The sequence below is a fragment of the Rhincodon typus genome, chromosome 20 (assembly GCF_021869965.1).
Source record: "Rhincodon typus isolate 14 chromosome 20, sRhiTyp1.1, whole genome shotgun sequence".
Lineage (NCBI taxonomy): Eukaryota > Metazoa > Chordata > Chondrichthyes > Orectolobiformes > Rhincodontidae > Rhincodon > Rhincodon typus.
The window spans coordinates 49822935-49836993 of NC_063351.1; the positions used below are offsets into that span (position 1 = coordinate 49822935).

The following is a 14059-nucleotide window of genomic DNA, read 5'->3' on the forward strand; positions in this document are numbered from 1 at the left end:
CCAGCTCTGCACCTTGTTGTCTCTGAAACATTTTGTGTTTTTTAAGAACTGTTCATATGCTAATGAATGAGTTAGAGAGAGGTAAGTGGGTGGAGAGTGTGAGATGTGGGTCAGAAAGTAGGATGGCCGCTCGATAGAAGGATGGCTGTGTAGAGTGGTTGCTGGTTGAGTTATAGACAGTGGGACTGGTTGGGTAATCTGTAGCTAGTTGACAGGGTGATAAGTAAGTTCTCACCAATACATACTGCTGTGTTTCTAAATCGAAATATTCACACCGTTACACTTGCAAAATGTGTTGGTATAGAAAGCACTATGCCCTGGTTTTTTAAGTGCTTGTCCAGATGCTTCTTCAACGTTGTGAGAATATCTATCTCCACTGCTCTCTCAAGCAGCACCTTCCACATTTCTACCATCCTCTGGGTGAGAGAAAATTTCCTTAGATCTCCTCTAAACCACTTACTTCTCACTTTAAACTTATGCCCCCTAGACTTAGAACATCTGCTATGGGAACAGGTTCTCATGGTCTACCCAGTCTGTGCCTCTCATAACTTTGTATACCTCAATCAGAGCCCCTCTCAGCCTCCTTGGGGAAAGCAAACCCAGCTTATCCAGTCTCTCCTCATAACGGACACTTTCCATCCCCGGCAACATCCTCTGCATGCTCTCATCCTTCCGATAGTGTGGTGATCAGAACTGTAAACAGTCTTCCATTTGTAGCCCAACCAATGTTTTATAAAGTTGTAACATGCCTTCCTTGCTCCTGTATTCTGTGCCCTGGCTAATGAAGGCAGGCATCCTCTGTGCCTTCTTCACCACCCTGTTTACCTATGCTGACACCTTCAGGGAACTATGGACTTGTACACCAAGGTCACTTTGATCCTCAGTACTCCCTAAGCACCTACAATTCATTGTGTACGTCCTTCCCTTAATTAGGCCTTCCAAAATAGACCACTTCACACTTATCCATGTGCTATTGAGGCTAGGAACAGAGATGTGGGACAGCTGAACATGTGGCTAAAGAGCTGGTGTGGGGGCAGGGCTACAAATATGTCAGTCATTGGGATGTCTTCCAGAGAAGATGGGACCTGTACAAGAAGGACGGGTTGCACCTAAACTGGAGGGGCACAGATATCCTGGCAGGGAAGTTTGATAGTGCCACACAGGAGGGTTTAACTTAGTGTAGCATGGGAGTGGGAACCAGAGCAGCAGGTCAGTAAGTATAGAGATTGGAGAAGAGCTTGAGACTATGGCAAATACAGCAAAGAGAAAGAGTTATTAGGGAGAGGTTGCTGAGCTCAGCAGAACTGGAAGCTTGGACTTTATTTGTTTTAATGCAAGAAGTATAACAGGCAAGATGGATGAATTTAGAGCCTGAGTTAATGCATGCAGTTATATAATTTTGTTGCTATCACAGAAATATGGTTGGAAGAGGAACAGGATTAGCAGCTTAATTTTCTGGGATATTGATGTTTTAGATGAGATAAAGGAGGAAGCAAAAGAGGTGAGGAAGTTGCATTAATGGTTATGGCGTATATCACAGCTGTATTGAAGGAGGACACCCTAGAGGGATTTTGCAATGAGGCATTAAGGGTAGAGCTCAGGAATAGGAAAGGAGCAATCGCAGTGCCGGGATTGTTTTACAGGCCTCACAGCTACCAGCGGGAGATAGAGGACAAGATATGTAGTCAGATTCTGGAAAGATGTGAAACTCACAGAGTTGTTATGGTGGATGATTTTAACTTCCTCCATATTGAACGGGACCCCCTTAGTGCCAAGGGTTTGGAGGGGGAACAATTTGTTAGGTGTGCCCAGGAGGGTTTTATTGAAACAGTATATGGATAGTCCAATGAGGGAGGGGGCGGAATTGGACCTGGTCTTGGGAAATAAGCCCAACCAGGTTGTCAAAGTTTCATTGGGGAGCATTTTGGGAATAGTGACCATAGTTCTGTACGTTTTCAGTCACTTCAGGGTGAGGACAAGAGTGGACCTCAGATGAAGGTGTTAAATTAGGGGAAGGTCAACTGTGACTGAATTCGGCAAGAACTGGAGAGTGTGAATTGGAAGCATCTGTTTGAGTGTAAATCCACATCTGACATGTGAGTGTCTCTTAAAGACCAGTTGATTAGAGTGCAGGACATGTGGGTTCCTGTGAAAATGAAGGACTGGAATGACAGGTCTGAAATAATGAAAAGCAGAAATTGCTGGAGAAACTCTGCACATCTGGCAGTGTTTGAAGTGAAAGCAGGGTTAATGTGTCGAATCCTGTGAAATTTCTTCGGAATGTTATCGCTCCAGGCAGCCCTTCTACAGGAAGCTATTCCCATGATTATCATCTCCAGTCATCAGCATGAAGTGAACACAATTTTTTTGTGTCTCGTTTGCTTCTTTGAAATATATAAGTTCCCCAGGGGGCTTGACCCCTTCGGTGTGGTAAGAATATTTCCTCTTGTGGGAGAATCTAGAACTAAGGGGTCACTTTCTTAAAAATTAAGGTTATCCATCCACAACAGAAATGAGGAGAATTACATTTTTTTCTCTCACAGACAGTAGAGAGTTTTTGCAACTCTTACTCAAAGGCATTGCAAGCAGAATCATTGAATATTTCGAAAGCAGAGGCAGATGGTATCATGGTATGCAATGGGTGAGAGGTCATCAACGGGATAGGTAGGAATGTTGAGATTATGATTAGATCAGCCATGATCTTATTGAATGATGGAGCAGGCTCAAAGGGAAAAAAGGCCTACTGTTATTTCTAATCTGTATGAACTGACACTAGCTGTTCAGTGCTGCTTTTCTGCACCAATCTCATCAGGTTCCTTCTTTTTTAGAAATTGAAACATAAAAATGACTAGCAAGTTCCAGCATAATGCAGGCACCCTGCCGCAAACAGAACAATGTTGTCTGCTACCAGAGAAACTGACCATGCAGTCATTGGAACTATTTAGTTTTATTTCATTGTCACATCGAAAGCATTGGAATCCACTGTGTACGTTTGTTCGAATACCTTGGGAAGGAGTTTGCGTTTTGAGTCAAGGCTGTGAGGTCAGGGATAAATACAAGCCTTAACTCCACACTGTTTGGGAGCACCCACCTGGTAGTGACCAGGCAGAATCAATTCCTGGCCAGAGAAAGCACTTGCCATGCTACGGTGAGCAGGCTGGAGAGGTTCCACAACCTGCCCTTTGATCTTTAAAGGTGTCCCTCTGAAGTGGACACAGTTGCTGCACCACCCAAATGCAGGGTGATCTGTAGCTGTGCCAGGTAGGCAGGAAGGAGGAAGTGGTGGTGATGGTGTATATGGTGGAGACACAGAGAATGGGTATGTTGGGAAGAGACCTTAAAGTCTTTATGGAGCATTGGCTCCTACACTTCCATAGAATCCCTACAGTGTGGAAACAAGCCTTTCAGCCCAACATGTCCACACTGACCCTCAGAGCATCCCACCCAGACCTGTCCCCCTATAACCCACCCAATCTACATATCCCTGCGTACAATTTAGCATGGCAATCCACCCTAGCCTGCACATCTTTGGACTGTGGGAGGAAACTGGAGCACCCGGAGGAAACCCACACAGACATAGGGAGAATGTGCAAACGCCACACAGACAGTCGTCAAGGGGTAGAATCGAACCCGGGTCCCTGGTGCTGTGCGGCAGCAATGTTAACCACCGTGCCATCGTGCCTCTCTCCAGATGACCACTGGGCTAGTGATAAGACAAGGACCCAGACTTTGAAGATTTTTGCTGGCTGCCGATCAATGATCTGATTGGCTGTACACGAACTATAACAGCTTTCCCCGCCCCCGACTATCCCCAAATCGACGTCCCGGGAAAAAGCCTTGAGGCAGGATGGTGCTGCCAGACCAGCACAGTGCTATCTCCCTCTGCTGCTATCCACAAATTGCTGCAAAAATAGAGAATTGTCTCAGTATAGAAGGAGGCCATTTGGCCCATCATGCCTGCGCTGGCTCTTCAACTTAGTTGCATTCTTCCCATTACAATTCTGCAAAATTGTTCTTTTCAGATTAGAGTCTGATTCCCTATTAAATGCTCCAAGTGAACCTGCCCCCTCATCCCCGACACTCTCAGACAGTACATTCCAGACCCTAACCTCTCGAGTGAACGTGCCTCCCCCCACACCCTCAGACAGTACATTCCAGACCCTAACCCCTCGAGTGAACCTGCCTCTCCCCACACTCCCAGATCCTAACCATTCACAGCGCAAGTTTTATTTCTTCTTTTCTCATATAATTTTTCCTTCTTTCACTAATTGCTTTAACTATCAATCGTTTAGTTTCTCCCTTTCCACTTTGTCCTGGACCTCCTGATTTTGAACACGCAAGGGGAACAACCCCAGCTTCTCATATCTATCATCATAACTGAATTATTTTGATGTGACAATGTTTATTTTTTCTCAGACTCCATTAATAACCCTGTCTGTTGTTTCACACTGCTCACCATCTATTGCTGGAGCATTTGCCCACTCTCCACCAGCTCCCAGCTACTTGATACTTCACCAGGTTCACTTTCACGAGGTTCCAACAGAGCGGTTTCACGAGTTTTATTTTCTCTGTGTTCCTTCACACTCCATCATTGACTGCTTTTCTAATCCTTTAACTCATTGATTTTTCACAAACGTCATGCTTCAATTATCAGATATGCCAGTTTGAAGACCTGTTAAATAGTTTAAAATGCTTAACAATCAGTACTGCAGATTTATTGCAGGTATGTACTCCTTAATTTATGACCTTGGTATCTGTTATAACAAATCAATTTGACATTGGACCCCTGTTTCTAATATTCAGCAGGCACAAATACCTGCAAAAAAGAAACTCATCAGCACATCATGAATAGGTTGACGAGTTTCAAACAAAGGCATTTCAAAGTCCTCAAATCTGCAGGATCAAGATACCAAGTTCTGTTCTCCTGTCTATCCCTTTATTTCAGAAGGTGCTTCCATCTGCTATTTTCTTTCAAATTGTTTTGTCACAAATAATATTGCAGCTTGCTTCAGCAAATGGGTCTGACTGGATTGGACTTAAAATGAAAGTAATAACTTTCAAGAGGCTTCAAGTGGACAATCTAGAAAAAAAAAGCAGAGAAAGTAGCTACACTTTTTTTGTGCCTTTTCACAAACATCATTTGGTCAGTAGGTTTCTGAGTTAATGTGTGACAGTCTTAAAAGTCCTGCAGCTTTTTGACTCCTACTCTCCAGCTATTAAGCACACTGAACTTGTTGTTTAATCTGTTTCCTTTTAAAGATGAATGAAATACCTGGAAGGAAGTAGCGCATGATGTGTAATTTATGTCAAATTGTGACAGGTGAACTGTTTCTACGTACTATGTAATGACAAGAAATACCAATTTTCAAACCAAATTTCAAAGATTAAATCTGGTTGGGACTGTGCTGCAGTTTGACTGTGTGGTCATAAGCACAGCTTGCAGTGTGACAAATGCTGTCATCGGTTTGTTTCTCATTTTAAAAGATGTTTGTTTCCACCTTACACTAAGCCAATGTGACATATCCAATCCATGCAAATAGCCATGTTAATTCCAAGCTAATTTTGGCATTGCCCAGGATGTTGGAGGTACAGTTTCATTGGTGGCAGCAATCCACCTTACCAATTCCCCGATTTCCCATTCTCCATGTATCATTGCAGGACAGCGTACAATTTAACCAGAGATTGTAGGAACTGCCAATGCTGGAGTCCGAGATAACAAGGTGTGGAGCTGGAAGAACACAGCAGGCCAAGCAGCATCAGAGGAGCAGGAAAGCTGACGATTCAGGTCTGGACCCTTCTATTTTACTGAAGAAGGATCCAGACCCGATACGTCAGCTTTCCTGCTCCTCTGATGCTGCCTGGCCTGCTGTGTTCCTCCAGCTCCATACCTTGTTATACAATTTAACCAGGCAGGACAGCTTCACAACTAAGTGTGACACTGTTTTTCCCTACTTACATCCAAATACGTCGATAGATACACAGACACATTAAATCTCGCCTCAGTGCCCACCCAAATTCATAGGAGAATTAAACATACATCTGAGCTGCATATGGAAGCATTTTCACCAAAACTCTCCAAACATTTTGAGAATGTTATTGTTGCAATTATCTTTTTGCATTGTTGCTACGAGCCTGTTGACACAGAGCAAACAACCAGACTTTATAGAATCATACACAGAACAACTACCTGTTGTTAAACTGCAGAAAAGGTAACCAAAGACAATTTTCTGCGGTTTTTACAGATCAAGCTGACTGTTCAAAAGCTGTGCACAGCTTGGAAATGCAGTTTTGGTGGATGTAGTCTCACTGTTCTCATTTCAGGCCTAAGTTATTAAAAGTTCTCTATTTTTATAAATGCTTATATTAAACTTGCCTGTTAGTTCTGAAAATCTCATTCATTTCTAAGAGTTTCAAGCCTTTGAGTAAATTTAAGGAGGAGATAGAAGATTTTTTAGATAGTAATGGGTTGAAGGGGTAATGGAGAGTTGGCAGGAAAGTAGAGGTGAGGCCGAGTTGAGATCAGCCATGATTGTTTTAAATGGTGAAACAGGCTCGAGGGGCTGAATGGTCTACTCCTGCTCCTAGTTTTTATATCCTTAATTCGAGAGCATAAGATCAAGACAGTTTAAGACATGGCTGCCAATTCAGTGGAATGTTTAAAGAAAGGAATGAGAGTAGAAAATGCTGGAGAAACTCAGCAGGTCTGGCACCAGCTACAGAGAGACAAAAACTCTGCAGTTCTGAAGAGGAGCCACATGGATTTGAGATATTAACTCTGTTTCTCTCTCCACTGATGCTGCCAGACCTTTCCAGTTTCTCCAGCAATTTGTGTTTTTATTTCAGGTTTCCAGCATCCACTGTAATTTTTTATTTGTTTAAACCTCAGTTTGGCAAGAGGATAGAATGGGAGGAGCAGATGAATTTCCGAGGGTTGATGGAAGTTGAGAGAAGGAGGGTTATGGAGGAATTTAAAAACAAGAATGAAATTTTAAAACTGAAGTGTTGAGATTGGTGTCAGTTGAGAGTGATATAGGCAGGCCAATGTCACACCATGGGGTATATTTTTCTGTCGTGTTGATGGAAATGTCACTCTGTACAAAATGACTTGCAGCCCCATTTATCAACCAAGATTGCATAGTTCAAATCCTTTTTCTTAGCTAGCTACAGGTAATTTTGAACAATCACAATAGACATCATACAACTTATAGTCAGTAGTAATTTAGAGCACTTACAGTTGGTAGCCTGGTGTTAAATGTGTACAGTCAATATCTCAAGTCTGTCCCTAATGCCTCACAGTTTTCCTTGATCGCCATTTTTGTTCCACAAACAGAGCAGGCTTTCACTTCAACAGCATTGTAATATAAAGAGACAAATCTAATGGCTTTCCTCGCACAGAATGCTCTCCAGGCCACTATTATTTAAAAGCCAAAATGTTAACACTGTTGGAAGCCTTTCAGCTCTTGTTGCCTTGGCTATGTTAAAATTCTACCAATGATCTGATTTTCCCATTTTTGCTGCTTTCCCCACAAACCCATCTCTCTCCAAATAATTATCCTTGTTATTTATGATGGCTAGGTTTAATTTTTAGGTTTGGGCTCAGAATGTCTTAATTCTTGTCCCCAAAATATATTGCTGTATATTAATGCCACTTAACACACCCATTCTCCTAGTCTCTTTAAGTATTGCATTGTATTCCTTTTTAAGCATTTGCTACACTTTTCTGTTTACTCTCATTGACAAAAGTTGTTATTGATCCTGTTATGTTCGTGCTTGAATTATTTTTATTTGCACTTAGAACAAAGATGGCTCCATTATTGATCCTGGGCAACCCAATACCCATCATCCTTTAAACTCTGACACACGTACATAAGCAGTCTGCTGTTTTAATTCTTTTTCTCATTTCACTTTGGGACGTGAACATCATTGGCTGGGCAAGAATAAATTGCCCATCCCGCTTAGCCCCTTGAGAAGGTCGTGGTGAGCTGCCTTCTTGAACCGCTGTAGTCCATGTGCTGTAGGTTGACCCACAATGCCATTGGGGAGGGAATTCCAGGACTTTGTTCCAGATGGCAGCTTTTCAACTTTTTCTCAAAAATGTTGACAATTTTATGTCATGAACCATAATGTCTCGATTCGATTTCTTGTGTAACAATTTTTCGAATGCTTTTGAGTTCCATGAAACTCTCTCTGATCTAAATTCTTATGTGGAATGTGGATATTAATGTCACAGCAAACATTTGTTGCCCATCTCTAATTGCCCTTGAATCAAATGGTTTTCTGCACATCACAGAGGATAGTTAAGAGTAAACCACACTGTTATGTGTGTGGAGTCATATGTAGGCCAGATTTCCTTTCCTAAAGCACATTAATGAGCCAGTTGGGTTTTGTGTAGTTGCCATTAGACTAACTTTTAATTTCAGATCTTACTGAGTTCAAATTTCACCAGAGCCCTGGTGGAATTCAAGCCATGTCCCTGGAACATTAACCTGGGCTTTTGGATTACCACATGACCACTGTGTCACTTTCCATCCTTCTTAAAGAGTCTGCAAATGTCTTTACTGAAACAAAGAACTACAGATGTTGAAAATCTGAACCAAACGAGAAATTGTGAAGAAAATCAGCAGGTCTTGCAGCATCTGTGAAAAAACGGAGGTAACGTTTAGGTCCAGTAACAAGACTTGCTCTGCAGAACGGTCACTGGTTTCGAAATGTTAACGCTGCTTTCTCTATGTCCTCTACAGACGCTACCTGCTAACTTTCTCCAGCAATTTCTGTTTTTGTTGCAAATGTCCTTCCCATACTCCATCCAACACAGGATTTGCTATTCCCATGGAATGGAATAACATTCATTTACTTTTCAGTGTTACGGCTTGAGATTTCATCTTCCTCAGAGATGTAAGCTAATTAAATAACAGCAGAAAAGAAAAAAAAACTAACAATTAATGACCTTTTATGCATATTCCATGGAGCAATGACTCTTTATAATTTTAAAACGTTTAATTAAAAACTCATTATCAGTTTACTTAAGGAACTCTAAAAAAGTTGAGGTATTAATGACTTTTCTTCAGACCTATTAAGGAGAAAAAAGGAAGAGAATGAGAAAGGGAAAGTCAAATAGAGATGACATTTAGTATGGAAGATAAGAGATAAAGGAAAATTGACAGTGTTTGTGAAGCAAATATAAAAGTATGAAAAATTAACCCTTTAGAAACTGCAACTTTATTCATTAGGATGCTAATCTGACTCAGACGTCATTTAAACATCAGGAGCTGTTTCTGATTTGACAACCACAGTGACAATAAGGATTCTTGTGGGACAATAGTGGTGTATGTACCTCTGATCCAGTAAGGCCAGGTTCAGTTCCCTTCTGTTCCTGAAGCATGTCGTAATGCCTCCAAACAGGTTAGTTGGAAAACATGATTAATTTGTATGGGGCTTGGCTGGCACAGCGGTGGTTTCCTTACCTCTGAACCAGGAGGCCCAAGTTCAGATCTGATCTACTCCAGAGGTGTGTTATAACCTCTCTGAACAGATCGATTAGAAAATATCACTCATTATGAGTGCAGCTTATCTTGTGATGCCAGTTAATCTTTTCAGGATACTCACTGCATTATAATAACAGAAAAAGGACAAGTAAGATTCTAATGGGGCAGTGGTAGTGTCTCTATCTTTGGGCTAAGAGGTTTGGCTCCTCTTCCCACTTAGAGTCATAAAGATCTCCAGCACAGAAAAAGGCCCTTCAGCCCATCATGTCTGCAACAATCAGAAACAACCACCCGACGAGTCTAATCCCATTTTCCAGCACTTGGCTCATAGCCTTGTATGACTTATGTTTAACTTAACATCTCTGAGCCGTTTGATTAGAAAATGGACAATGTTAAACAATCTTAGTTTGAATCAGCTGACACTCAAGTGCAGTAATGAGGGATAACTGTATTATTACAGAGAATGTCTTTCGAATAAGGTATCATTCAGAGACACCGGCTTCTCTCTCATTTAAACACAAAAGATCCTCAGGCTCAATTTTGAAAAGGAGCAGTGGAGTTCTTGCTGGTGTCCTGATCAATATTTATTCCACAGTCAAACTAAAGTCAGATTTTCTGACCATTATCACATTGTTGTTGTGGGATCCCACTGTACATAAATGATCTGGCATAACAAAAGTGACTACATTTCGAATATGCTTTATTGGCAGTAAAGTGCTTTGGAACATTGTGAAAAACACCTCAACGATGCGAATTTCTTTCTCCCGTGTCTCTTCATTCTACAGATATTCAAATTTGATTAGTTGATTAAAAAAGACCTTTAATTGCTGTAGAATTCTGATCTTGTTTTTTCTGGCTTTTTATGGTAAAATTAAGATTGTGAATAGAACTGATTAAACTATTAAAGGGAGTATATGATTCTGATGGAAGCAAACTGAAAGAGAAATTTTTTAACCCTTTGATCCCTGAATGACCAAATGAAACTGTGGTTTCTTTGTCTCAGCATTTATTTGTCTGTATCCTATAAAGATGGCATACAAATCTACAATTTTCAACAAAGCAAAGGTCTTGTACTATTTTTACAGATAACACGTTTCCAATAAAAAGCTTAAACATTTACATAATAAAATGAAACAAAGAATTGTGGACGTTGGAAATCTGAAACAAAAACAGAAATTGCTGGAGAAACTTTGGCAGTATCAGTGGAGGGAATAATAGAGTTAATGTTCCAAGTCCAATGACCCTGCTTCAGAATAAACCTTACTTGAGTTCTGAAATAAGCATTGCTGGACTTGAAACATTAACTCTGCTTTCTCTCTTCACAGATGCTGCTTGACCTGTTGAGTTTCTCCAGCAATTTCCACTTTTGTTACACATTTACACACTCATATCTCTATCCAATAATGATCATTATATTCTACATTCCAAGGTTTCTTTCAGTAGATTAAATTTAAGTGAGCACACATAACTATATTATTCAATCATATTCAAATCTGTGCACACAATTATTTTATCTAATCAAATCCTTACACGTTCACAAGTGTGTACTTTGTGATTATCAAAACTCATCACTGTGTTTTTACCCACTTTCACAGACCATTAGACTTAGCACATTAACACAGACTATTGGTCATAGTTATACAATTAGCAACATTCATAAGACCATAAGATGTAGGAGCAGAATTTGAGGGAAACACAGTGGCTCTGTAGTCAGCACTGTTGCCTCACAGCACCAGAGATGTGGATTTAATTCCAACCTCGGGTAGCTGTTTGTGTGGAGTTTGCACATTCTCCCTGTGTCTTCTTGGGTTTCCTCTGTGTGCTCCGGTTTCCTCCCACAGCCTAAAGATGTACAGGTTGGATGGATCAGCCATAGGAAATGTGAGGTTGCAGAGATGGGATGTGCCTGGGTGGAATGCTCTTCAGAGGGTCAATGCAGGCCCGATCAACTGAGTGGCAACTTTCCACACTCTCAGGATTCTATAATACCTTCAGCCCATCAAGTCTGCTACACCATTTGATCATGGCTGATATGTTTCTCAACCCTATTCTCCTGCCTTCTCCCTGTAACCCTTACCAATCAAGAAAGTATCTATCTCTGTCTTAAATGCACTCAATGACTTAACATCAACAGTCTTCTATGGCAATGAGTTCCACAGATTAACCATTATTTGGCTGAAGAAATTCCTGCTCATCTCAGTTTTAAAGGGCTGTCTCTTCAGTCTGAGGGTGTACTCTTGGATCCCAGTCTTTCCTGTTGATGGACACATTTTCTCTATGTCCATTGTAATCAGGCCATACAAGATTAGAATTTAGACCAGACGAGTGACAAATGTGGCATAACCAGGAAAACCAAGCTCAGTGATTAGTGGATAAAAGCTGGATAAACATCTCTTTAAGAATTGGATGAACAAGTGCATTGTTATCCGAAAGGAAGTAAGCCAGGATTAAGCAGTGAAGATAAATAAATATTCTGAAGTTTGCTTTCTAAACTTTGGAATTTGGTAGTTTCTAAAGGTTTATTTCAGTAGATTAAATGCAAGAGATTATGGCTACCTGCTCAGCTACACCTGTAAATTGATGTGGAGGTCCCAGTGTCAGACTGGAGTGGGCAAAGTAAGAAGTCACACAACAGGACATTATAGTTCAATGGGTTTATTTAAAATCACAAGCTTTTGGATCATTGTCCCTTCATCAGTTGAAGTGAGGAGAAGACACACAGGCACAGAATTTATAATCAGAGAGATCAAAAGATCAGATAAATGGTGACAGTGGAGTGTCTACAAGTTGAATAATAAGTCTCTGAAGGTGATCAAGAGTGTCAGATGGTGTGAGTAAAGTGTCAACAGCTGAACAACAAGTGATGGGATGAGCTAAAATCCAATTAAATGAGGCAGAGAGATAATTGCAAAAAATTCAAAATAAGGTGTTGCTGGAGACAAACCAAATGGCTGGAATAACATGATAGATATAAGGGTCGCATACTGAGGGTCTAACCAAAGTAACAAGTAATCCAAAACTGTACAAACTAATTAAGGTGGAGAACTCATAACAAGTTATCAAGGTGATGGTGTCAAAACAGGACAGCAAGGAAGGTTTTACAGACACAGAGCCGTATGGTGGGGGTTATATGTCATGCGGTTGAGGATGCCTTCATGGGTATGGAACTTGGCTACCAGCCTCTGCTCGGCGATTCTGCGTTATTGTGTATCTCAAAGGCTGTCTTGGAGGGTGTTTACATGAAGGTCGGAGGCTGAATGTCCCTGACTGCTGGGAGGGAACATTCCTGTCTGGCAATTGTTGTGCGGTGTCCATTCATCCGTTGCGGTAGCATCTGCATGGACTCGCCAATACACCATGCGTTGGTTGTATCCGTAAAACCTTCGTTACTGTCCTGTTTTCACACCATCACCACAATAACTTGTTATGATCTCTCAACCTTAACTAGTTTGTACAGTTTTGAATTACTTGTTAGTTTGGTTAGCCCCTCAGCATGTGACCCTTATATCTATCATGCTATTCCAGCCATTTGGTTTGTCTCCAGCAACACCTTCTTTTTAATTTTTTGCAATTGTCTCTTTCTTAATTAATTGAATTGTAGCTCATCCCTTCACTTGTTATTCAGCTGTTAGCACTTTACTCACAGCTTCTGACACTCTTGATCCTACCTGTAGAGACTTATTATTTGTCCTGTTGACTCTCCACTCACACCATTTGTGCAATCTCGAGATCTCTCTGACTATAAATTCTGTGCCTGTGTGTCTTCTCCTCACTTCACCTGATTGAAGAGCAGTGCTCCAAAAGCTTGTGATTTCAAATAAGCCTGTTGGAGTATAACCTGGTGCCATGTGACTTCTGACCTGTAAATTGAGTAATTAATTGGATGAGAATCGAGAAAGAAAAGTTCTGCAAGTTTAGGTTGGAACTCCAGCCACAACATGTTTTGGCCAGACTCATTGTTTGCAGCTAATGGTCCTGCAGAGACAGTGGAGTGCCTAAGAAAGGTCACTGATGTGAAACGTTAACTCTGTTTCTGTCTCCACCTATGCTTCCAGACCTGCTGAGTTTGTCCATCCTCTTTTTGTTCATATTCTAGACATGCAGCATCTGTAGTATTTTGATTTTTTTTATCCTATCTACCTAACCATTTCTTAAATGTTGACATTTCACAGTCTCTGAGCCATCTTGGTAAAGGAGGTTGCTTCTCTTCCCTGTCCTAAATCTCTTACTTTTCACCTTATATTTGTGTCCCAGGCCAGAATTGTTCTAAATCGTAGAGATATTATGATGCAGACAGAAAGCATTCTGCCCATCCTGTCTATACTGGCTGTTTGTGCATTTTAATTTGGTGCCAATCTACGTTAACCACTGAATACAATCTGTTCCATCCATTCCATCCCAACACATTATAATTACAAATAATTCTATTATTACCCCATAATTTCCAACACTAGCAAAACATAATGGTTTCCTGTCTACCTTCCTAGCAAGCATCATTCTGCTAAACCTGCCCCAAATTCACCAAAGTCCTAGAGAACTATAGTGCTGTTTTTTCCTTATACAGAAAGGGAGAT

The 14059-nt window shown here is 41.0% G+C and overlaps 1 protein-coding gene across 1 annotated transcript in view; it reads left to right on the plus strand.

The window, feature by feature from the left end:
- The window catches only part of LOC109933504 (VPS10 domain-containing receptor SorCS1-like), a 998692-nt gene that overhangs the window by 806831 nt on the left and 177802 nt on the right, over positions 1-14059 (plus strand). Inside the window, exon 8 of the mRNA XM_048609233.1 lies at positions 5593-5600. Within this exon, the coding sequence (XP_048465190.1) occupies positions 5593-5600 (8 nt within the window). The remainder of the gene's footprint in view (positions 1-5592; positions 5601-14059) is intronic.